Genomic DNA, 26,597 nt, shown 5'->3' on the forward strand with positions numbered 1-26,597 from the left:
AGAAAATAAATGATAAATAAATAAATAAATAAATTTAATAAATTTAATTTAAATAAAAAATATAATTCATCTCAATAAAAAATAAATAAAATAAAGTAAGTGGGGTTTTTTGTTATTGTTAACAAGAAAACAAAAAGAAGGAAAAGGCAAAGACTCCAGGGTAAAGAAGGTATGGGGACTCTTGGGTAAATGCCCACCACAGATGCAAAAGAGACACAGCCACCCTTGTCCACTAAAGAAGTGGGACACAGCACTGCTTTTGCCCTGCCCTGGCATCCTGCCTATGCCCTTGTTTATGCTCTAACCTGCCACTACCTGCAAAGCTGACACAGAGAGCTCCCGTATGCAGGATGAGTCCTGCCACATAGAACTTGTATTTTTAAAGCTTAGAAGGTTCTCAAAGATCACCCAATCCACACTTCTCATTTTTGGGATAACCGGAGACTAGAGAGGCAAAGTAACCACCCAAAGTCACACAGTGAGATCACAACTGAGCCAGGACTGTAGGCCCCATCCATTACTGTACCCTATTCCTCTGCCGATGATCCCTTGAAGGATGAATAAACATGCAGACAAAGGGAGTTCCTAAGGTGTTAAGCACTTAGACTCAAAGCACCTCTCCTAGTCAGCCTGGACCCTGGCCTGTCCTCTGCCCCATTCTAAATCACATTCCCCTCTCCTCTCAGGGTGGTGTTGGTGGAACGGGCACCCACTGCCTCCCTATAGCCTGTGTTTTTCTTTCTGTCCCTGCATCTGTCCCCACGCCACGGTCAGCTGCCTGCCTATTCGCCTGTGTGCCTGCCTTCCTTCCTTCCTTGGGCTTCCTGCATGCTACCACCAGCTCTGTAAGGGAAGAAATGAGCAGGGCCCAGTGGTCCAGAGCATGGCCTGCAGAGCAGGATCGAGGCCACAACGGAGGCCGGGACACCTCAGGCCTCTCTCCAGGGTCTCTGGTGCTCCTGGGGACTCAGGACCCAGAGGCTGGATTCCCACCTGCGCCTGCCCCGCTGTGCTTCCGCCTTCCCACAGAGTCCTCACTGTCCTTCCAGCCATCCCTCCCCAGTCCCAGAACCCGTCTGGGTGAGCCTTCCTGTCTTCAAAGCCACCCTCATCAGTTCCTCACCTCTAGCCTGTCTCTTCTGCAGTGTCCAAGGTGGCTGGAGCCCCCGCTGACTGACAGCACACCTAGCTCTGTGTTACCACTCAGCATGGCTTCCTGTCCCCCGCAGTGGGACTCGTTCATCCTGTGCACATGTGCCTCCTTATGGAGGTCCCTTCCTGTCCACTGGCTCAGCCCTGCTCTAGGACTGACACATACGCCCCTGCCCTAGCCGATGGAGGAAGAGGAGCCTCTGGGATCCTGCCCATCCCTCAGAGTCCCTCTCAGTCCTACACTAGCATACAGCAGGAGCAGCCAACCTCTCAGCTCACAAGCAACCCACCCTTCTCTGAACTTTCCCAGGACCTGGCCAAGAGTCCAGGTGTGGGATGCTAATCAAGAAATTTTACCTGACCCTGGACTGTGCTCAGTCTAATGCTTGATCGTGCTTTTGGTCTTCAGGTCTTTTATTTCCATTACGAAAGCTGCTTTGGTGTGCAGACCTTGGACTTTGGGGTTGTTTAGGTCAGATGGGGATCCTGGCTTTGCCCTCTGAGCACTTTGTGAACTTGGAACAATTTTACAACTTTCCTGAGCCTCCAATCCTTAATTTGGAGAAAGAATCTATCCTTTCAGATTTTTCTAAGAATTGCAGAGAATGTAAATTAATGACAGTAACCGACATTCATTGAACCCTTGCTCTGTCAGATACTCTTCTGAGCACTTTACTTTTCTTTCATTTTCATCCCCTCAAAACTGCAAGAGAGAGAGACTATTAAAACAATGTCCTGATCAATGCTGAGGAAACCAAGGCCCAGATGTTAAGCAGCTTAGTCAAGACCTTGCTGCTGCCAGATGGCAGGATCAGGGCTCGGAGGTAGGCAGTCTGACCCCAGTGCCCAAGCTCAACCCCATGTCTCGGCCTGGAGTAGTCATGGCATTCCCAGGTGGCTCCCAGTGCCTGATGCCTTCCCCATAGGTCAGGGTGAGCATGCCAGTCCCAATTGCCTGGGCCAGGCAAGAGGAGGAGTCCCTCCATTGTGCACCATGGGATTCTGACATGACAAATGGAGCATAAGCCCATAAATCCAGAAAGGACACAATGGGAAAGGCTTCACCTGACAAGGTGGCCTGACCAGGACATTCACTCCCTGGGTGGGGCTGGGCAAGTGCACACACACAATGAAACCTCTGGCCCAGAGCAAACTGGAACTTAATCCTCCCAAACATTTTAGTCAATACACTAGAGGTTTTCTTGGATCCACTTGTCTGTGGTGGCCATACTGCATGATTGCCACTGGGGCAAATTAGCATTGCTGGTGTTTGAGGGCTTACTGAGGCATTTGCAAAGTCCAAGGCAAAATAAGATTAAGAGTCATTATTTACCAGGTTTTGCTAAGCACTTTACATGTATTGTATTACTTGATTCTCACTAAAACATGAGGCAGGCCCTATTATTGTCCTTGCTTTACAGTGAGAAAATTGAATCTTGAAAGATATTAAATGCTTGGTCCAAGGCCAAGCAGCTAGTACAGAGCAGACTTGGGATTTGAACCCAGACAGCCTGGTTCTAAAACCACTCCCTGCATACTTCAGGAGGCTCCCTGACTCACCAGAGAGCCAGCCATGACTTTGGGTCTAGTACTGTGGAGCGTCACACTTTTCAGTCTGGGTGATTGACAGCAAGGTTGTGACTTTGCAAGCATAGTGCTACGAGTTGCCCTTGGATAGATAGAAGTAGCTGGGTGGGTGGGATGCCATCAATAATCTCTACCTCAAAGCCCTTTTTTCCTTTTCCTGCCTCCATTGCACTAAGATGTCTGGACTGGATCATTCTTGCTTTTCCTGGGTTTTATCTGAACGCTCAGTGGAGGGCTAGGCAGTTCAAGTGAGATTTCAGTGACAGGGACCAATAAAGGCAGCCAGTTCATCCCCTGTATTCACTAATCAGGAGGTTTTTGCAACCTCTCTTAGGCCCAGACTTCTCAATAATAAAATAGAGACAATAATCACACATACCCAGTGTTATTGTCAGGATATACTCTTATAATACTTAGCCTAGCACCCAGCACATAGGAATCATTATCATCCTGATTTTCATTTGACTCACTGATTAGTTCACACTTTTTCCTACTAGTGCATGCAGTGCAAATGCAAAACACCATCCAAATACAAAGATAAGTTGAATAAGCCTTGCTTTTCAGTTCAGAGAGACACAACCTCATCGTAGCACAGGACAAAATGAAGTGCTTATGACAAGACACCAGCAGCATGTAAGAAGGCCCAGAGGAAAGGGCTAATGGTTATGTCAAGAGGTTCTGGGGAAGACTTTATGTGGGAGGAAGGATAGGACTTTCCAAGGAGAAAGGACAATGGGCAACAGCATGAGCAGAGCAGAGAGTAACTAAAAGTGCACAGTTGCAGGAACAAGCTGCCTGGTGCCACTGTAAGCAGGCATGGAAGGCTGCGGCAAGAGAAGTGGGTGGAGGGACAGTGGGCCCAGCATTTGAATGTGTGGATGCAGAACCTTGATTTTATTCCATAGGGAGTCCCTGATGATCCTTGAGGAAAGGAGCGACACCATCCAAACTGTAGGACGAGTTAGGGACGAAAGAGCAGAGACAGAGCAACTAGTTAAGTGACAGGTGGTGAAGTGGGCCCCGACTCACTGAGAAAAGTCTCAGCAAATCTGATTCAGGAAGGCGGGGCACTGGGTTTCATAAAGGCATTGTCTAAAGGCTTCTATTGAAATGTCGAAACAAAACATTTTGCCATCGTAAGTGCTGATGTTCGATCATCCCCTAACGTAAGGAATCAGAAACTTCTTTCCCCCACTCTTCTAGGTAACTATCTTGGGAAGAGGACTTATTCACCCATTCCTCTAATTTCCTGGAAAACACAATGATCATTGTGCACTATAATTTGCTCCTGGTCAATTCAAAGAGCAATTCCTTAAGAATTATTTTCTGTTGATGTCAAATTTTGACCCATATTTGGTTAGTAGACTCCTTCTTAGCACCCATCACGTTTTCCCCAGGAGGGGGCACTGTTGTTACCATTGCTTAAAAATATGGCCTCTCTCCAGAGCCCTCCTTCCTGACCCGTTTCACCTCTACAGTTCCTTTGCTGGTGTCTCCATGGAACCTACCTGGAACGGGGGTCAGTGGTCTGCTAGAGTGTGAAGTAGAAATAGCAAAAAAAGGTTCTGTAGAGGTTTTGGGGTATTCAGGGCCCATCTCCTGGGCCCTCGGAAATAGTGGCTGCCCAGTGGGGTGAGAGGGGAGCTGGGATCCTCTGTAGGACAGTGGTTAGAGCCACTCTGCCATGTGGACTGTTATCTGGATCAGCAAAGTGAATCTCACTTATCCTCTATGGTCAGTTTTTGTGATGGGGGTAGATGCTAAACTCAAAATGTGTTTTGGAGGTGAAATATCCAGAACTACCTTATTCTTCAAACTTATAAGCTACTTAAGGCCCACAGCAGATGTCATATCCATTTGTATGTCCCCTCCAGACCTTAGGACTTTGCCTGCAACATGGCGTTGGGGTTCAGAGAAAGAGCTTTGAAGTCAATCAACAGGGTTCCACTCCTGGCTCTACCATTTACTATCTGACCTTGCGCACATGAGTTATCTGCTCTAGGCCACAGTTTCCTGACAAGTTTTTGAGAATGCTAAAAGAGTGCAAAGCTCTGATAATATTGCTTGGCACACAGTAAAGCACTGGATAATTATTTTTTTATAACATCAGTAACAACAAAATCAAACTTAGAATCAGGATGAGGATTAAGCTCTGTCTCCCTGTCCAGGGCTCCTCCCGCTCCATGTTGATCCATATGTGGATACAAAGAAAGCTTTAGAAGTCACATGGAATGGACTGCAGGTCTCTACTGAGTTACCCTAAGGCCCCAGAAGTATCCCTTGACAAAGACAGGCACAGGTCAGAAGCACCTTTGCTCTGTTCCTGTGGGACTCCTCTTGATGCTTTGAGAATCTATTTAAAAATAAATAAATAAATAAGTAAGTAAATAAATAAATAAATAAACAGCTGACTGCAGTAACTATTTAAGGCTAAGAAAATGGCACCAGGAGACCTCAAGGAAGTGAATGCAGGTGTGGGGAGCTTGTGGACAGGCTGGAGCTGGCCAGCTGAGGTTCATGCTTATACACTCTTGTGTCCCTCATACCATTTCAGAGAGTCCTGCTGAGGAAGAGGAGCAGTGGTCAGATGACTTTGTAAGTATCTGCTCTGGGGTCTGGGGTACCAAGGCCTTGTGGGAGGTCTTTCAAATGACTTCTTGCTGAAATGTTCGCTGGTGGTCAGCTGCAACTCACAGGGAGAGGGCAAGTCTGGAAAGGCCATCTGCAGACAAGGCAGAAGTAAGCTCAGGTAGGCTGACTTGACCCAGCACTCACTACATGCCAGGCTAAGAACTTTACCTCATTGAATGCTCACCTCAGCTCTAACGAGGTTTTCAGCGCTGTCACCAGCACAACCAGGATAGATGTTAATGTTTTGAAGTATTTCCCTATTAGCTGGTAAATGCCTCTGCCCTAAATTCCCTAGTGTTCCATCACCTCCTGACCCCTGCCCTGGAACCCGAACACACTAACAACTAAAGACTTAATGCCTCCAGCAAAGTGCCTCCAGGACCAACTATGGATAGTTTCAGTAACTTGCAGTTCCAAATTCAAACCCAGGCCCTCAGAGCTCACAATCAGACTCTTAACCGGTGAGGTGGCTACTGTGACCAGGAGGACATTATCAGAACTCTGGCAGTCACAGAGTAAGAGAGAAGGACCAGGCCATGAAGACATTGGCAGGTGATGTGCCAGAATGAACTGTGGACCTCCCCAGGGTATTGCCACAATCACAAGAGCCCCTACAGTCATGTATCTCTTAAGGTGGAATCTTGTGGGGACAAGATGTCCTAAAAACTTCCTCACAAAAATTATTCCTCATGTACATCAAATCCATCAAGAATTCCACCCTGATCCAATCTGAGTTTCAGATCTGAAGGGAATCCAATAAGGCTCCACACACCTGTGCACCCACTTCCCAGAGAAGAAAACTGAAGCCAAAAGAATTAAAATGACCTTCTCAATGTCAATCAGTAGCCAGTGGAATGAGAATCCAAGATGCAGACCTCCACTTAGGCACCAGAATCAAGGCTAAGCCCAGTTCTGGGCTGTGTACACCACCTGGAGCTTAGACAGCCAGAGGATACAACAGTTCCTCCTTTTCCAACCACAGAAAAAGAAAATAAAAATGAGGGGAAGAGGTGATTTCCCTGCCAGCCACTTGGGTTTGGAGTCCCTCCCGGAGCTCCACAGCTGCTGATCCCCAGAAGCGCTGCAGCTGCGCCCCCTCCTGGCCACATCACAGGGCCACATCTACAGTAAAGGAAAGAAGCCCAGTGGTCCACATCCAGAGGAGCGAGAACATGGAATGACAAGAGCACACAGTGGGGGCACAGAAAACACAAAGTAAAATCAGCCTGGAGGGCTGGGGATATGGCTCAGTTGGCAGGATGCTTGTCTGTCAAGCACAAAGCCCTGGTTTCAGTCCCCAGCACCGCAAAAAAAAAAAAAAAAAAAAAAAAAAAAAAAAAAAAAAAAAAATCAGCCTGGAGAGGAGGAACTGACTTGTCCCCAAGTCAAACAACCAAAATTAAGATACCAGCTGTAACAAGAATTGAGTAAACATTCACTCACCATTAGTTTTAGTTTAGTGGTCCGCCATTGCACATAGGATAAAATCCAGGCTTGTTCCTAAAGACTCTGAGTCTGCCTGAGGCATTCCTGTTATAAAATTGAAGTGAAAGGAGACAGGCCAAAAAAGCAAGTTCCCCATCCATTCATTGGAAAGCCACATGTGGATCATGCATGGTGACAGGCAGTAGGGAGGGCAGTGGACCCAGAGGTCAGAAGACCTCTTTTATCCTGAATAAGACATTCCCTCCATGTTAATGTATGCGTAAATGATACCTAGATAAGCTGTCTCTGGAAAACATTCACAACAAGCTATTCGGTGTGTCTAGGGAGAGAAGAGGCTGGAAAGACTTCACCTTCACTGTTTGAGCATCAGACCACGCCAGTGTATTTTAATGTGGATTTAAAAATTGTATTTTAAAAACAAGGAAAAGAAAGAGATTGGACTGTGAATGTATTTCAAGTCTAGACTCCCCTCTGCCCTAGCTTACCAGCCCTGCTTCAAACAAAACAACCCACATCCCCTCAAAGACATCTGTGTTGTTTCTGGGGCATCCCCTCACCTTCTTCTATTTCACCCACTTTTTCCTCAGCATCGATGATCAATAAAACCTATTGGTTATTCTATATATCAATTGGGTCCTTTTTCTGTCTTTTAAAAAATGTCTTTTATCTTCTGTTGTCAGTTTATAAACAGTCTCAGTCACCCTTGGGGGTAAATAGCGTGCTGCAGGGGCCAAGGTAACAAACTCTGGAGGGAGGAAGGTTTGGCTCAGACCCCAACTTTGTCTCTTGCTAGCTGGCCTTGCAAAGTCAGCCTCTCCCAGTCTTGGCTTCGCCATCACTACTCGGGGAACCACTTGACCAGCTAAGGTAGGAATTGTGCTGGTGACTATGGGACACAGGTAGGTACACTGAGCATGGTGTCTACATTTGCAGGACAGCGACTATGAAAATCCAGATGAGCACTCGGACTCAGAGATGTATGTGATGCCTGCAGAGGAGAATGGGGATGATAGCTATGAGCCACCTCCAGTGGAGCAAGAAACGAGGACCATCCATCCTGCCCTGCCCTTCACCAGGGGCGAGTATGTAGGTGAGGCCACCCCCCTTCCCCATGTGCACATGCGTGTGCACGTGCACACACACACACACACACTCCAACACCAGGTGCTCTGAGTGCCAGGTCCACAGGGAGGGAGGTGGACAAACCAGCTGCTGCCCAAGGGCCCTTTACCCTGTCTACCCTTGGGGCTCACTCCTCCAAGCAGGAAATCTGAGTGCTCACAGATGCAGTCCAAGTGGTAAATTTTCCCATTCCAGGTGAAAGGGTATCTGTCCTAAATCAGGAATACTGAAAACAAGCAAAAGCTAATTAATTAATTAAGCACACTCTGATGTTGCCCCCTCCTGCCCCTCTCTGTCCCTGAGATTAGTACCTGCTTCTCTTAGGGCTTCCTGCACACAAGGTTCTGGAATATTGCTTAAGAAGCCCATATAGAACTATGATGACCTTCAAGGATCCCAGTGTCCTCTAAACACCTCCTACCCCCACCCCAGTAGTCGCTGCCCCCTGCCCACATGGAGTCTAGACTTTTACCCTGGGCAGGGGAGTAGGGGAAGCCTACCAGGCCTGGAATTAGCCTCACAGGTCAAATGGACACAGCTTAGGTCTGGCCTTGAGGGCCGAATGTTCCCTTTACTGTCCATCCAGAAAACATTTATGTTCCAGTCTTAGCAGGAGACACTGAGTTCACCAAAAGTGAGGCCGGCCAGTGGCAGTGCAAGCACTTGTACCAAGTGTTCCCTCCTGGAAAGGGCTCCTATCCTTTCTCATTGTTGTTAACTGCTTACAGACTACAGCTGCTCCTTGCTTTGTTTCACAATTAGTCCATTGAGCATCTACTATGTGCCAGAACTCTGCTAAGCACTCAGCATTCAGCAGACTGGACAACATACTCCCCAGACTTTTTATACTTCACAGTTTAGTGCTTTGCAGTTGTGACCTAATCAAACCTCTCCAAACCTTGAGAAAGAGGAATTCATCTCTGCTTTAAAAAGGAAGGAGTTGGAACCAGCCTGTCATCCCAGCAACTCAGGAGGCTGAGGCAGGAGGATGGCAAGTTCAAGTTAGGAACAGCCCTGCTTCAATATTAAAAAGGCCAAGGATGCAGCTCAGGGGTACAGTGTCCCTGGGCTCCATTTCTAATCTGGGGTGCTGGTAGGGGAGGAGGAAGGAGGAATGGCTTGGAAGGATGAACTAACTGGGCTGAGGTTCTACGTGAACTTGACCTCTCAGTGTTCAAGGTTCATGTGCTCCCCACCGTGCTCCAGACACTGCCCACTGGATTTGGTAAATAATCTTGTTCAGTCTTTGTAATAGCCCTGAAAGGGAGGAGTTTTGATAGGCACATTTTGCAGACCAGGAAACCACAATTCAGGGTGGCTAGGGGGTTCATTCAAGGGCATGGGCTTCTAAGCCTGTCTTCTACACTTTGCTGCCTTGGGTGGACTTGGATATTGCATTAAGAAATTTGAGTTCTTAATAGGCACAGCAGAGTGGATGCCCAAGTACCCAAGCACAGTAAATGTGAAGTTAACCACATGCCTTCAACAGGAAGAAGCAAGGGCTGAAGGCAGGAGCAGGCATGGGGGAAGGGCATAGAGTCGGGGGCATGCTGTGCAAGGGCAGCTGCACCAAGCTCAGGGGACTGTAACAGGAGGAAGCAGCAGGAAGCCAGTGATGCAGGGTGGGCCACCGTAAGCAACTGTGCTGTCCCCAAGATAGGAAATGCACCAGGTTGTTCCTGTGCTGAGAGTTTCCTAAAATGTATCAGTCCAAATCAAAACTTGGCTCACAGCATTGGCTGGGTAGACTCGTGGTTCCTGAGCCCTTGTAACTGGCACGGTAATGTTAGCTCTGTTGATTAGGCAGGTGCACCCCATCCGCTACTTTCATTGCCATCTTCCTCATTCCTACAATAACTCTCTGAAGTGGGTATCACGATCTTCTGTTTTAAAATGAGGAAGTGAGGCCCAGAGAGGTTGAATAACCAGCCCAATGGCGGTGGGTGGTGAGTGGCAGAGATGAGGGCAGAACCCAGCCTAATCATCTTCAGAGCTGGAACCTTCCCTGACACCTGCTGAGAAAAGACGGCCCTGGAGCACGGGAGCCATGAGGGTTCTCTATGAATCGAGGGAAGTCACTGAGGGAAGGAACACAGGTGGACCCACATGAGTGGTGGCCACTCTGGGTGTACCTTAGAATAACCTGGGGAACTTCTTAAAAGAAGTTCAGACATAATAGGTCTGGGGTGGGGCCTAGGCCTCAGCATTTTTTAGCCTCCCCAGTGGGTTCTGATACTTAAACAGGATTGAGAATTACACCCTCTTACACACACACACCCTCCCTGTTCGGCTTCAGTCCACTGTGCTTGGCAGTCTTGGACTGGTGTCTCTCCTGGGCCTGTGGGCTTCCATTGCTCCCCAGGGAGGATATTTTCCATGAGGATGTTCTTTTGGGGTTTATCGTGCAAGTCACAGACAGCTGGAACTGTTTGCTTTGCATTTCAGTTTGCTCCTATAAGGACTGCCCCATTGATCATTTGTAGCTACATAGATGCCAGTAGCTACATATTTTCTAGATTTTCATGGCGTCCACCCAAGGAATGACCCAGAACCTCTTTTGTATTGTGTTTTGTTTTTTGTTTGTTTGTTCATTCAAGACAATCGGTCGAGCCAGAGGCAGTCTCCACCCTTCAGCAAGACACTGCCCAGTAAGCCCAGCTGGCCTTCAGCAAAAGCGAGACTGGTCTCCACTCTGCCGGCCCCAACCTCTCTGCAGAAGCCTCAGATCCCACCCAAACCTAGAGACCTCCTTGAGGATGAGGTACAGTAAATCTGCCCAGAATTTCCCCATGATACAGCAGGGAAGAGAAGTGGCCAGGACAGCCTGGTCTGTGGCGGTTTTCTCTAATAATCTCACATAAGATCTCACATTAAGGCTCTTGATTTTCTGGAGATGTATCGTACCATGTCAGTACTGGCTCTGTGGCCCTTCCTGTTGACCCTCTTTTCCTTCACCTTGGTTTCCTGTGAATTTTCTCTTTCTTCCATAAGATATTCTTTCCCTATCTTTATTCTCCTTTTCTCTGCCCTGTCCCGGCCTTGCTTTCTTTCCTCCACCCTCTTTTCTCTCTGTGCTTCCACTTTCCTCTTCCCAGATGCAGAGGGATAACATGGGACATATTATGGGGACTCCCACACTACAGTCATATTATAGGGACTCCAGTGTAGGGAGACTCTGCACAACCTACAGAGGGGCTGACCCCCACTCCCCTTTGACAGCTCTTGCCTCTCCCTCCCCTTTCCCAACCACCCCAGGTATCCAGAGTCCCCCTCGGGGTTATCTCATCAATCTCCCCTCTGTCAGCACCTTTTTTGAGTCTTACTCCCTGTGGAATTGCTGCCTTTGAAAATAAATAAATGAAATCATCCCGACCGGTGTAGTAATGGCTTCTAATGCCATGACTGGGTCATGACTCCCAGAGCCACTTGCATTTTCCATAAGGATAAAGACAAGCCCTCAGGAATAGCCATTTAGACAGCCCTACAAGTGTGCCAGTCTGAGAAGCAAAAAACCTTAGAGGCAGCTCTTAACCATCCCCAGACATAATCTTATCACCACTTCTCTAGGAAACAACTTGTTTCTAAATACCCTGACATACAAGCTCTGGCTTGTGTACATGATGAAACGACCTTCATTTCCACCTGGATGTGACTTGTAGCCCAGAAGAGATAGACAAGAGAAAGTGTTAAATCAAAATAGAGGCAGCATGTAGTCCCGAATTCCTGCCTTGACCCTTCCTGCTGTACGACTCTGGACAAGTCAGATGACCACTCTGAGTGGTTATTTTGAAGATTCATAAGAGGCATAGACACAGTACTAAATACAGAGCTTGACACACAGAAGACTTTAATATGTGCTGGATTCCTTTCTACCATATTCTAGATTCTTTATAAAATTCAGTTTTCTAGTTTCTCCTGAAGAACAAAGACTTGGTGGTAGCCAGCAGTGGCCTCAAAGCCACTGAGCCTCCTGGTAACCTTCTAGCTCAGCTGCGAATCCCTGCCCCCTTTCCCATTTGCCAAAGTCCCCACTGCTCCTACAGCGCATGGGCACACGCCCCCCCGCGACATGCTTCCCATCCCTGTCCCCTGCCTGCCCCTGTGCTTTCCATCTATGATCCTTGCTCTAGGGACAATGGAAAACAGAAAGTCAGCAGACTTGTTGGGGAGAAAGTGTGGCTGTCAGTCCTCAGTCTGTCTGTTGGTCTGAGAGGTGATACTGGCCTTTCCAGTGGGAATAGGGTAGCAGGGTGGAGCTCAGCAGGGCAGAAGAAGGGGAGAACAGCTGTTGGAGTCTCGCTGTGAATAACAGTAGCATTTGGCAATGCATATGAAGGTGTGAATTCAGACCCAGGATGCAAATGGATACTGAGGACCATGTGAGACTCTCCATCTCTGAATAACTGAGAGTGGATCCCTGAGAGGAGAGAAGAGAGGAGGAAGGGCATTTTGGGATGGGAAGATAGAGAGTCAAGATAAGAAAAAGGTGGGGGAGGGCAGAGAGCAGAGGCCAATGAAAGGAATAAAGGCATAGCTCAGTGGCAGAGTGCTTGCCTAGTGTGCACAAGGCCCTGAGTTCAATCTCCAGCATTGCAAATAAAGTAGCATATGATTTCAATGTGGTTAGTGAGGTCTACCTAGCCCTGCCCGAGGTTCAGAGAAGGTGGGGAGGAGGGGTGGCCGAACTTCTAGATGGGAAGAGAAGAAGTCAAGTATAAGCACATCTGAAAACATTGATTTCAGAGGAAGGGGCATCTCTGCTGTCATGATGAGAGTGCCAACACCTAATGAGAGCTGTCTCAACTGGTTGCTGAGATGTTATTACACAGTATATGTTATCTCAGTAAAGCCTCATCACCACCCTGTGCAGTGTGTGCTGTTAACATCTTCATTTTACTGATGAGTAACCATGGTGCAAGGGGTTGAAAATTTTTATCCAAGTCTATAGACGTAGATGGTAGAGCTGGCATTTGAACCCAGATAGTGAGATGCTGGAGCTGGGGTGTTGAACAGCTACCCAGTACATGCTCTGCAGCATCCACCGAGGAGAGACTGGCCCTCGTTCAACACAGATGTGCCAAGCACTGTGTGGGTTTCAGGGCTTCAGTGATGCCCAAAACAGACCAAGTGCCTGTCTTTACAGGGCTTCATACTTGTGGTCTTTGACCCTTGGACTTCCCTCAAGTCCCTCATCTTTAAAATCAGGATAAATATACCTAACTTGGTAGATATTGCTGTAAAAAATCACTAAAATAATGTTAGTAAAGCTATGAAAAGCCCACAAAGAATCTTGTATGGGCATGTAATAGCTAATTAGAACAATCTTTGATAAATAAACAGGGTCTGGGGCAATGGCAACGTGAAAATAGGATGAGTTTATGGCACTTCCCATTTTCCAGTCTCTAGCGTGGGGGAAGGCAAACAGGAAAAATGGTATTTTAATGCCGAAACATCTGAACATTGTAGTTGATCTAAGATAATTTACTTATATTTTTGAATCATGCTATTATAATAAATAAAACATTGCTAATAAACATAGGTCACAAAAAAAAAAAAAAAAAAAAAAAAAAAAACAAAAAAAAAATTGGGCTGGGGATTTATCTCAGTGGTAGAGTATTTACCTAGCATGTGCAAAGCCCTGGGTTCAATCCCTAGTACCAGGGGAGAAAAAGAACTATCAATGATATCAATACAACTAAGCAGTTGTGATTTGTTCATGGGATAATGGGGTTTATATTTAAACAGTTCAGCAATGCCAGGGTGACCTTCTTAGGATACAAATTGCAATGGTTCTTGATCATTTACTTATTTTGTCAGGTAATAATCTTAAAGCATTTAATGGCAATTCTGAAAATACATATTACGATTCCCTGACTGTAAACTCTGTAAAAGGCAAAGCCAAGCCGACAAACAGAACTTGTTGGAATTAAAGCAATTTTTTTTTTCTTTATTGCTCTTTTGGAATAAAAATGTCTTGATTCCAGAAATATCATTATTCTAAATAGCTCAAATTCTAGACATTACAGATAAAACAGCTTCTACTGTAATCAAGTACTGCAGACAAAACAAGTATAAATTGAGAATTCAGAAAGAATCAATTCTAAAGCATGAAGTCAGGCGAGGAAGCTTTGGGTAGGGTGCTGTGCTTCTGGCTTCCCTATAACCATCAGGTATTGCTGCCAGGTACCAATGCCAATGTCAAGAAACTTGAGGGTTTTGTTGACTACAGGCTTAAGAGTAAGGGCATGCTTCCTGGGGATTCAGCCTCTTCTGTCACAGGAACTAGTCACTTCAAGAAAAACTAGACTCTGGCAATGTCACCCAAATTGCCAGCTAATCTAGAGCGGTGGACTCTCCGGGCCAAAAGTGTCCTGCAAAGATACTGTAGCCTCTCAATTTCCCCACCATTCAATGCTGCTAAATCAGCTTATCTCAGCCTTGGCTCTTGGACTAGCCAATTTCAATTCAATTCACGGAGCCTCCTGACCGTGCAGGCGCTGGGAATACAAACACAGCTAAGAGAACCTGTTCTTTAAGAGTTCACAATCTGACACAGTGAGTCCAGCAACAGAGCAGAGATACAAGAGTTCCCCTCTGATTGGCAGATCTAAAAGACTTCTACTGTTTCAGGAATGTATACCCCTCCGCCAGACCAGGTCATACAACCAGACAAGAGCCCAGCACAATTTCCTCCCAGGACTGTCCAACTCCAAAGCCTCACTCCCTCAGCCAAATCGTCTCTAAAGAGGATTGTAGAATTGAGGTGATGTGTGAATAGAACCACCTGAGACCTTTTGGCCAGATTTGGAAGTGAAGAAAGAGATGAGAAATAGCAATCAAATGGGAAAAAAAGGATAAAAATATAACAGAAAGAGAAGGAGGAAGACCCAAGGTACTACCATGTCGTGGATCAGAGTATGGGTCCTGAATTCTTGCACAGGCTGGGTTCAAATCCCGGATGGACCACTTTTTAACTGTTAGGCCGTGAAGAGGCTACCTCATTATTCTATGCCTCAATTTCTTCATCTTGAAATGGAGTCAATGACGGTACTTACCTTATTGGGTGTTAGAAAGATTAAATGAGACAATATGTGCAAAGTACTTAGAAAAGCACCTGGCAATAAATATTTGGTTTTCGTTTCTCTTAGTACCATTCTTGATTACCCACCAGGATAGATTGTACAAATCACTTTTAAGATCTTATTGCCTCATTTTTATCTTATCAGTATAAAGTAATTCCCCCCCTACATCTATGGTCAATTGATTATTGACAAGGTGCCAAGACAATTCAATGGAGAAAGTGACAAACAAATAGGCCTTGAAAAACTGTATAACCACGTTCAAAAAACTGAAGTGGCATTAGACATTATCTAATACCATATATAAAATTAAGTAAAGATGGGTCATTAACCTAAATGTAAGGGCTAAAACTCTGAAATTCTTAGAGGAAGACCTAGGAAAAAAAATCTTTATGACCTTGGGTTTGGCTATGGTCTTTTAGATATGACAATAAAAAAGCACAAGCAACAAAAGAAAAAATAGATAAAATGAACTTCACAATTTAAAACTTCATGCCACAAATGATACCATCAAGAAAACGAGAAAACAATTTACAGAATAGGAGAAAAATTTTGCAAATCTTATATCTGATAAAGGACTTGTATGTAGAACATATAAGGAACTCTTCTAAGCTCAACAATAAAAAGATAACCCAACTAAAACTGGGCAGGGATTTGAATAAACATTTCTCCAAAGATACAAATGAGCATGTGAAAAAATGCTCACCATCACTGGTCACCAAAGAAATGCAAATCAAAACTACGAGAGACACTACTTCACACCCTTGAGGATGCCTATACTCAAAAAGACACACAATAACAAGTATTGGCGAATATATGGAGAAATTAGAACCATCACACAAAGCTGGTGGGGATGGAACATGGGGCAGCCACTTTGGAAAACATTTGGCAGTTCCTCACACTGTCAAACACAGAGCTACCATGCGACCCAGTAATTTCACTCCTAGGAGGTGAATTCCTAAGAGAAATGAATGTCTGCCCAAAAATGTGTACACAAATGTGTATAGCAGCAGTACTCATAACAACCTCAAAGTAGAAACAACCAAATGCCCATTAACTGATAAACAAAATATGGTATATCCATATAATAGAATATTATTTGTCCATAAAAAGGAATGATATAATAATACACGAAAAAATCTTGAAAGCATCGTGTAAGTAAAAGAAGTCACAAAAGACTACACAATGTATGCTTTTCTTTATATGCAGTGTTCAGAATGAGTAAATCTGTACCATCAGAAACTAGACTTGTGGCCGGATACGGTGGTGCATGCCTGTAAACCCAGCAGTTTGGGTGGCTGAGGCAGGAGGATCACGAGTTCAAAGCCAGCCTCAGCAAAAGTGAGTGCTAAGCAACTCAGTGAGACCCTGTCTCTAAATAAAATACAAAATTGGGCTGGGGATGTGTCTCAGTGATCAAGTGCCCCTGAGTTCAATCCCCAGTACCACCCACCCCAAAAAAGAAAGTAGACTTGAGGTTGTCTAGGTCAGGGGAGTGGGTGAATGGGGGAATGACAAAAGGGTGCAAGGTTTTTTAGAGGGCGATAAAAATGTTCTAAAATTAGATGGTGGTGATGATGGCACAACTCTGTGAACACAACCTACCCTGCACATCCAGACTCAACCCACTGTGGAGAGAGAATAATTTTTACAAAATTGTGCCTGTGTTGAACACGTATGAAACTTTTTTTTCTTCTCATTATTCCCTGACAACTATTTACACAGCATTATATCACATTAGGTATTTTAAGTAATATAGAGATTTTTTTAAAATCTATAAGAGGATATGCATTGATTATATGTAAACACTATCTGTTTTATATAGGGAATTTTGGTATCTGTGGAGGGAGAGGGCTCTGGAATTAATCCCTGCAGATACCAAGGGATGGCCATATATCAAAGTGCACTAAGTAGCCATAGTGCAGTCTTATGTCGTGTGAATTATAAATAAAGTTTTGTTTTAAAAATTCCTCCTTCCCTCCCATACAGTCAACTATGACTATACAGATCCGTCTCATTAATTTCTGCATTTCCTTTAGGCTGATTATGTGGTCCCTGTGGAAGATAATGATGAAAACTATATTCATCCAACAGAAGGCAGTTCACCTCCATCTGAAAAAGGTAAGAGCTTGCAGTTTCCAGCACCTGACAACTTCTAGAAGTCCTTCAGGATAATCAGGACTCTTCAGTAGCAAGCACTAAGGGCTTAGACGTGGCAATACTGGGACTTTCTCCTCCATAGCCACTGCATGTGCCTTCTTTGGCTGGTGGAGCAGAAAGATCAGTGAGCAACTCATCTGTAGGGTCTTCCCCTCCTCCTTCTTTCCACTTTCCTCTCCCATGATTTAATATTTCCATCCCAAGTTCCAAAAGCACTGGGTTGTTACTTCAGCTGCCCTTGTGCAGAATGAATTTTTCTTAAAATCAAATGGAGTCACAAGGCACCATGTTGTCTCATAAATAGTGCACTGGGAACAACTTCTATGGAGGACTGATGGGGAGAAAGAGTGAACTGTGTTCTGCACCCTGATTCTTGAAAGGTACTGTTATCCCAGGCCTATGAGAAACATTTCACTTATAAATCCTTCACAGTGTAACAGATGCCCTCACAAACAAGTTACCTAAAAAAAGCCAGTGCCATACTCTCGGGTTGGGCAGCGAAACAGGGCATGTTTATTCTGAATTAGTCTCTTTGGAGAATATAATCCCATGCACTTGCCTCTTCGGGTAATGCCACTCATCTAATAAGCAAGGTAGTGATACTTAGTTTTCACTATAACAACCCTTTCCTGTACTCCTTAGGTGGAACACACTTCTAATACAAAACTAAAACAAAACCCGTTCATCTCCTAGAACTTTGGTTTGGCAAATGATATTCCCTGTATTCATTTTAACAAAATTCCTATCATAAAATAATATGATCTATCCTTTAATCATTAATATATTCATTCCAGAGATTTCTTCTGAGGTGGCTTCTTTGAATGGTTTGTGTGTTTAATAAGGGTGTCTCTTATTCTTTGTAAACTCTGTGATCTGATCCATTAGGACTCATTAGTTTTCCCTATGTGGTAATTTTCCCCAGAGGAATGTATCTGTCATCATTATCTGTATATATTTTTGTGTGTTTAAGCTCCTATGGTGAATAGATCAACCAAGCCGAATAGCTCCTCCAAGCTGGCCTCTCTTCCAGCAACAGCTTCAGGTACGGTATCAAATGATTTGGTTTGGTTTTGAATTTTTCCAAATGAGATCTATAGCTCAGATCCAACATGAAGAAATTATCACTCATATTTCCAAATTTCTTAGTAGATAGGAACAGAAAGTCTATCCTTATCCACTGCCTGGTGGCCCCTGTGTGGAAAGGACCCCCACCCCAGGCCCTTTGGCCTCTGCTAGACAAGTCCTGGTCTTCATTCCACTCAGCCACGGAGCACTTGGCCGGCTCCTCTCCTGTCCCAGCCTCTGATTGAAGATTTCCCCAGGGTTTAGCCTCAGCTCCTCACTGTGGTAGTTAAAAGCAGGGGGTTTGAGTCAAAGCGACCTGGGTTGGAATCCTGACACTCTCGGTTGCCAGCTGTACCATCTTGGGCTTGTGCTCCCCAACCCCAGCATCAGATTTTGTTATCTCTAAGTGGAGACAACAACCCTACCCTTGACAGGAGCATCCTGAAACTGTGACAGGAACTCCCAATGCAGTGCCTGGCACACAGCTGGTGCTCAGGAAAGAATGACCTTTCACGTCGTTAGGTTCGTCCACTCTTCTGGCGTTGCTTCTTGTGTCTACACGGGTAACTCCAACCCCAGCCTGACTTCCCTTCTGAAGGTCATGGCGTCCCAGCACTGCAAGCTCAAAGCTCATCATTGGGCTCGGCTCCCGGCATCCTGGTTCCTCCAGGCTACACATTTCAGAGTTCCTGGGTTCTTTCCAGAGCCAGCTGTTTCTTCCTCCCAGATGTGCTCTTCATTTCAGCAGCCATCACCCTAGGCGGGGCTTTCTTCACTTTATCACCTCATACCTTCTGGTCAGTCCCTGAGCCACACCCCCGCTTCTTGGCTCTCTCCTCAGCAATTAGATCGAGCTTCTGAACTCCTCCAGATGTTGTCAGCTCATCCCATTATGTCACTCCTACCGGAACCATGGACGTCCAGAAGTTCCTGGTTGTCTCCTGTAGGTTTTGGCAGCCCTGAAACCTGTAGATACTGAGTGGTACCCACAACCCCCAAGGCCAGAGATACTGAGTGACACCTACAGCCCCACTCTGTTACCAAGAGAGAGGTGGGACTCCCACTCCTGCACTCCTAGGGTGGTGTTCTCTGTCCCTTTCTCTCTCTCTGTCCCTTTCCCTCCCTCCCTCTCCCTCTCTCTGCCTCTCTGTCTCTCTGTCTTTGTCTCTCTCCCTCTCCCCTCTCCTACACACACACACACACACACACACACACACACACCCTGTCCCAGAGTTGAACTCAAGGGATTGGAAGTTTAGGCTCTGCTTCCGTTGATAGGATCCTTGAGAGAAAGTGAAGGGAAAATCATTTCTTAGACTCTTTCATTGTGAAATTGTTCACCTTTCTCACAAGTTCTAGTTCTACTTACCCTCTCCCTCGGAACCCACAGCCTCTTTGTATTTGGGGATGGGAAGTCAGCGTCAGAGCCCTGTATGTCAGAGCTCATCGTATGTTCTGGGGGCAAAGGTCAGCTCACTGCCCGCGCCCACACACCCTGTCCCATAATGTCATGGTGAGGCTACTATAGTCCCAGCTGAATGGAGACCTGAGTCACTGAGTCAGGAGGAGAGCTGCTACCACCGGGACAGGAAAACTTTAGCTGAAACAAGTGAATGAAGACCTAAATCCTCTTTAGAAAACCAGTTTATTAATCTCAGTTCTGCTCGCCTTACAAGGACTTTTCCCTAAAACACAATCTGTACTCCGATCAGCCTGTATTTCACGGATTCTGCTTTTTGGTCTTTATGTGGGTTTTTACATTTAAGGCACTGAATCTTGTTCATCTTCAAGACCCAATGCGAGGCCTCCAGCTCTGGGTTTCTGTGGCGCTCAGAGAGCTCTCCTTTACCAAAAGTGCCCCCACGTACCCTTGGCCCTCACCTCTTCCCTGATTACTCTGTGTCTGAGTCCAATCTCCCTGAGGATACTGCAGACTCCTGCGGGCTCCTTGAAGACCTTGCCACTGATGGCAGTCGTCCAGGAGGCCTTTACTGACCCCACATGGGGGGATCCCAGGCTGTGCTCTCCTGGGGTGCCCTGCATGCACCTTCATCCCGTGACCCCTGGGGAGATTCCTATCTTTCCTCTTAGACTATCACTTCCACATCCCAGCTGGCTCAGGACCTAATTCAAAGGAGGCACCAGAATAGTTACATGTCAGTTGGTTAAGAGGGTGAATCCCTAAACACTGGCTGTATTTGAAGAATCACATGGCACCGTCAGAGGGCATTAAGCCATTGGATTTATCACTCACAAGTTTGATATGAACCCAGTAGAGCTGTATTTTAAGACCAGAGGCATCAGATGAAGAAACCAAACCTAAACAAGAAAATAATGTCCTGGTTATGGGATTGTTGCTTGCAGATGGGCGGGAAGACGCGGGCCCGAGGCAGTAAGGTGACATTTACCACACTGGTAAATGTCGCTTTTGGCTCTGTGATAACCAGTGAGGTGCTTGCTGAGGAAGGCATAGAAAATTAGGTGTGTTGATAGACTCTGCCCTCCCCTTGGTAGGCTCTGCCCTCCCCTTGGCGTTGCCCCCTGAGAAGCACAGAGACATGGACTCAGCCCAGGCTCCAGGCCAAAGAGTTCCAATCCTGGCTCTGACATTTACTAGGACCTTGTGCAAGTGAAGTAATCTCTGTGTCTTAGTTTCTTATACTGAAAAACAGGGGAATGGCACCTATGCCTAGGATACTGTGAATATTAAAGGGGTCAATACATAAGGATGGCACCATAAAATGAAGGGTCCCTGTTGTTATTACAGTCACTGTTCAGGACTCCTTGTTTAACCTGCCTTGGTTCTGGACCCTTCTGGTGGAGCATCCTGTGTACCTCTCCAGGAACAATGCTGTTTCTTCCTTTTGATATAATGTTAAACCCTAAATCAGGGCTTCCCGGCCTTGTCACTATTAACATTTTGGGTCAGACAATTCTTTGTTGTGGGATTGCACTGGGAGGATGTTTGGCAGCAGCCCTGGCCTCTTCCCACGAGAAGCCAGAAACATCTACTGCATTTCCACATTTTCCCTTGAAGTATCCTGACCAAGAATTCAGCTCTCCCAGAAAGCAAGGGTCCTAGAAGTAAGGAGAAGATATCAAGCGAGCTGGGTCTGGTTCAGTTCCAGAGCAGCAGGAAAACACTGATCCATGAAATAGTCAGTTTCTATCTTCCCTGGGCATCCAGAAAATTACCCCCACCCCATTTCCTTCATCTTTCCCCTCCTAAGGGAGAAGCATCAAGTGAATCTGACTTGCTAAATCACGCCCTGCGAAGGGGTTGACTGGAGAGCAAAGTGCCTGCCAAGGTTTAGGCTCAAATGGCCTTGGTTTAAACCCCAGCCCTGCCACCCACTCTCTCTGAGCCTCTGTTTGCTATATGTGATGTTACATGAGACTTGGAGGTGACACATTCACGGTACCTGGCACTCGCCGGCACCCTAGAGATACTGTGATGTTGATCACAAGACACTAAAACAAAATCAATAATAATCATGTTTATCAAGATCCTTCATGAGCTATCATTTACATATCATAAAATTCACCCATCTTATGTATAACTCAATGATTTTTGCAAACCATTACATTTATAGTAATACATTATGTAACTAACAACATAGTTCAGTTTTAGAAATTTTCCATGCCCACCCCACCCCGAAAGATCCCTTATATCCATTTATAGTCACTTACTGCTGTTCCTGCCCCCAGCTCCAGGCAACCACTGGTCTGCTTTTCTGTTGCTATAGATTTGCTTTTTCTAGACATTTTGTATAGATAGAATCACACAATATGTAGTCTTTTGCATTGGGCTCCTTTCCCTTAGCATAATGTTTTTGACCCTCAGAAACTTTTAATCTCTTCCCAGTGTATTACTTCATATTTGGTCAATTCTTTAAAATTCGAAGTTCCCCTATTATCTTACCACAATAACTCTGAGTTAGATTAGGTAGACAGTGGTGCCCCCATTTCAGAGAAGTCATCACTGAGGCATGGTGACTTGCAAGAGGCACCCAGCCAGTTTAGTGACAAGGAAATAACTGGAACCCTATCTTCCTGATTCAAGACCACTGGTTTTCAGCCAGCACTTGTCCTCCACCACAGAGAAGAGCCAGGGGCCCTCCTTCTCCTCTGGTCACCAGAAGTTATTTACGGAGAGGTGAAGGAAAGGAAAGACGTTGGCAGGGTGTTGAGAGATAGGAGGGAAAGGGAAGCGCAGTAGAAAAGCCAGGCAGTGAGTCGAACAAAGATAACTTACCAAGCCTGAGTAAGTCCTTGGCATTTAAGTAGCCGGAAACCCCCGGAAGGAAATTCTGACTTAGACCTTCTTTTTACTTCCTTATTTTTTGGACAAGATTTTTTTTTTCTCTTCCCTGAAACCTTCCATTAAAATCTATGAGGAGCCCAGGGATATTGGAGCAGTGTCAATCTTGAGTATTCGATTGTATACACTAGTTAACTAAACTCAGCTGGACTCATACTACATAATGAGATGTCATTTCAGTTTATTGTCACATGAAATGTAAAATTGTCAATGTAGTCTTTTTTTCCAAATAGCTTTTAAAAATCACATCCAAGTCAGGCAACCTGTAAGTAGGAGTGACATTGGAGGTGGCATTGCTTCATGGGGTCCTAGGGAAGGCTGCCCTTTGGAATCAAAAAACTACCCACTTTTTGCCATTGCTGTTCTTGTGTTTGGGAAGTTAGTCCTGTGCACAAACTGTGCATAGAAAAAGAGGAGCTGGGCTCTGGGCAGAAGCCCGAGGGCCTCTCTCTAGTAAAGTCCATGAGAATAAACCAGATCTCTTTTGAAATACTTTTTTTTTTTTTTTTTTTTTTTTTGTGGTACTGGGGATCGAACTCAGGGCCTTGTGCTTGCAAGGCAAGCACTCTACCAGCTGAGCTATCTCCCCAGCCCTTGAAATACTTTTTGAGGCCTTTTTCTCTTGTTAGTGTTCAGATGAGATGACCTAAGACACACATGTCTTGCCTGTGAAGAAGGCAGAGGCCTCTGTCCACTCCTTCAAGACCCACACCCAGTGCTATTATGTGCTCTTATTATTGTCTCAGTGTTACTTCCATGCTATCTTGCAAACTAAAATAATACATACTAAGGGAAGCAGGTCCAGTTCGTGTTTATGAGTATCTCCTCTAAGTCCCTTGGGAATTGTGGACTTATCAATATAGTAGATTCTTTTTTTGTTTTTCTGTGATACCAGGGATTGAACTCAGGGGCACTCAACCACTGAGCCACATCCCCAGCCCTATTTTGCATTTTATTTAGAGACAGGGTCTAGTAGGTTCTTAATTAAATATTTATTCAATTTAATTTGATTCAACAAGGAGTCTTATCAGAACCCCCTTGGTTTCACTGAGTGACAACGTCCTAGCAGCCCAACATCTGCCTGAGAGGGAGCAGCCAGCAGACACTGAGGGCCAACTTTGCTCTGGCCTCTCCCCTCCAGGCCTTTGCTGTTCCTAGCTGTGAAGCTCTCTCCTGCCTCTCTTGCTTTCCTCTTTGTAATGATTATCTGGCTCTGTCTTCAGGTAAGGGAGGTGGGTCAGGGGACAAGGACCTCTGGGTCCCTTCAATGACTTTGAAAGATATTATTTAGGGAGAAGCCTGCCACTTGTCCCAATCTGGCCATTTGTGCCCTAGGCAAAGGCCCTGAGAAGTTGGCAGTGAACAAGGGAATATCCAATGTGAGGTGAAGTGCCATATATTCTATGGAAGTGGGGCTATGGGTGAGCAGGGTTTATACTGTGTGTCAGGAGTGGTGACTTTGACCTTGTCTTTCTCTCAGCACCTCCACAATGCACTTCTGTACAGTATATAGATGCAAGTGTGAGCTCATGGCTTCACAATTAGCTATATATGCTTAACTGAAAGCAACAAGAGATGTGTATATTTCTGAGTCTGTCAGAAAGGCCAGCCTCACTGAGACCATCAGCCACAGGTGCAGGACTCCGGGACTAACTGTGTGTGTGTTAATGCAGGTCGAAACAGTGGGGCCTGGGAATCCAAGTCACCTTCTTCACCAGCTGCACCATCCCCACTGCCGAGGGTGGGGTGAGTACTTGCTTCGGGAAGCATCTCTGCGATATCTGGGAGGGTGGGATGACAGCACCCTGCTGCCCTGCAGACTCCATGAGAAGCTCTCCTCTCCCTCCATCTCCTGATGCACTTGGACGAGGGGAGTCCCTGTTGAGATGGGAATCGAGGAGGCTATCCTCCCATAGAGTTTTAGCTAAATCTTGAGTTCATTGACTTTCCATGTTTCACATAACACCTTGACTTTTAGAGGCTCCAGCACCAAAATAATTTTGAGGCTTCCTAACAGGTTTCGTCTTTACTTTCGAATGGTCTATAAATAAATGTGTGTACCATCTGCAGCCTACATTAGAGTGCTCACAGCAACACCATGGAGGTTCCCTTACAGAGTGACACGAAGGGTTATTCTTTCTTACTGAATTCAAAGGGGCTTTGTAAATGGTCAGATGAATGTTGTAATGTGTTAATATTGCAAACAGTGACCCCATAAAATTATATTGGCTCAATAGGTTACTTTAAAAGCACACTTAAATATATTTGTGTCTAGGCCTGGGGATATAGCTCAGTTCATAGAATGCTTGCCTGTCAAGCCCAAGTTCCTGGGTTCAATTCCCAGCACTTAAAAAAAAAAAAAAATATATATATATATATATATATAGTGTCTACATGGTTATAATCTTAACTCTGACTCTATAGAAACTAAAAGAGAAAAAGAAAAGCCTTAATTTCAGGGGTTTACAAACCCAAATTCTCCCTACTTCTCTTTTGGTTCAGTTTTATCACTTGAGGCAAGTTACTTAGTCTCTTTAAGCCTCTGTTTTCTTTTCTCTAAAATATGATGATAATATTCATTTTAAAGGGTCATTGTAAAAGGTTTAAATAATTGTGGGGACCCTAACCCATCTTAGGCTTCTTGCAGACACTGGGTGATTGTTGCTGTACCTCCCTTCTCCCCCTGTGCTGCAGCTCCCAGCCAAAACCAGAGAGGAGAGGAAAGGTGGGGGATTAAAATAAACACCTGAGAGAAGCACCAAACCTGAGCAATATTAGGTTCCTGGCTGTGTTGGAACCAGGACACCTAGAAATGTTAGTGAAGGCAAGGACATCTAGGGCCACAAATCACAGTAGTTTGCAAACTTGTTTTGGCCTTGGATCTCTCTGAATGAAATCGTACACAGAAGTGTAGCAGAGGATATTCACCTAAAGGCAGGGCGAAGGTTGGTGTGGGGAGCTACCACCTGCCCTGCCTCGCTGTCCTCTTCTCCCCACTGCTGCCCCAAGCAGAGGCTCAGGTGCCAGAGGGGACAGGGAGGGCTCTGCATACACACCTCGAAAATCCTGACCCTAGTCTTGTGTCACAGGTGAGGAAACTAAGGCTCAGATTTGCCACACAGTCAAGAGAAAGGGCCCAGGGTCACCATGTCATCAGAACTGAAGCAAGAGCTAGACCTGCTTGCTCCTGTTCCTCTCCCCTTAGCCATTCCTCACCTGCCAGTGGACTCTGCCTGAGTCAGGCGGGCATAACCCAGTCCTACTTCTGTCCCTCTCTGCCCTGCTAGGACAGCCTTCCTACCCACTCCTATCTCTTTCATTGTTCTGGTTTAAATCTGGGAGTAGATGGTAGCTACTTTTATCTTCATTGTGTTTTAACAAAGCTGATCTCTTTTTATTCCCCAGGAAAAAACCAGCTACACCACTGAAGACTGTAAGTTAATTTTGCATTTAAAAGTGCCTCATATTTTCTGCAGCGTTTATTCTTATCCACTTATTTGAAGTGGACAGTGCTTCCAGCTATAGTGAACGCAGCAATCTTAGCCACAAGCTGGTTGGTATGCAAATAGTCCAGAGGAACTTGGAATCCTCAGGTAGCCTGGAGGGTGCTGCCTAGGGGGAGCTCATCCTCACCCCACCCTGGTGGCTTCACTGAGGGTGTGCAGCAGATCGGCAGGGGTGGCCAGGCTTTCTGCCTCCCACCACCTCAGCCTTCCCCACAGAAACCCCTTGTGTCTTGCTGACACCCCAGCAAATGGCAAGCCATTGTCAATCAGGCATATAGACTCAGACTAAACTCAGATTCTGGCAGAACTTGGTGAACCTGGGCCACCCTGTTATACAAGGCAGCCCTGACCTCCTCTGGAACCTGACATTGACAATCCCTTAGCAAACACATAGAAGGTGGGGCCAAGAGACCGAAGCCTCTTCCAGATGTTGGACGCCCACTTCACAAGTGCTACTACTGGGCAGCTGCTGGGGTCACCATACCCATCAACCCTAATGATGGAATAGAGGGTTCCCACACCGAGATG

General features: G+C 45.7%; 1 protein-coding gene across 1 annotated transcript in view; it reads left to right on the forward strand.

Annotated features, from left to right (window-relative positions):
- Positions 1 to 26,597, forward strand: part of BLNK (B cell linker) — a 74,902-nt gene that overhangs the window by 31,051 nt on the left and 17,254 nt on the right. The window contains exons 4-10 of the mRNA XM_079136055.1: positions 5,294 to 5,334; positions 7,750 to 7,906; positions 10,536 to 10,699; positions 17,057 to 17,138; positions 18,148 to 18,219; positions 24,237 to 24,309; positions 25,969 to 25,996. Of these exons, the coding sequence (XP_078992181.1) occupies positions 5,294 to 5,334; positions 7,750 to 7,906; positions 10,536 to 10,699; positions 17,057 to 17,138; positions 18,148 to 18,219; positions 24,237 to 24,309; positions 25,969 to 25,996 (617 nt within the window). The remainder of the gene's footprint in view (positions 1 to 5,293; positions 5,335 to 7,749; positions 7,907 to 10,535; positions 10,700 to 17,056; positions 17,139 to 18,147; positions 18,220 to 24,236; positions 24,310 to 25,968; positions 25,997 to 26,597) is intronic.

This window comes from Sciurus vulgaris (genome assembly GCF_902686455.1).
Source record: "Sciurus vulgaris genome assembly, chromosome: 4".
Lineage (NCBI taxonomy): Eukaryota > Metazoa > Chordata > Mammalia > Rodentia > Sciuridae > Sciurus > Sciurus vulgaris.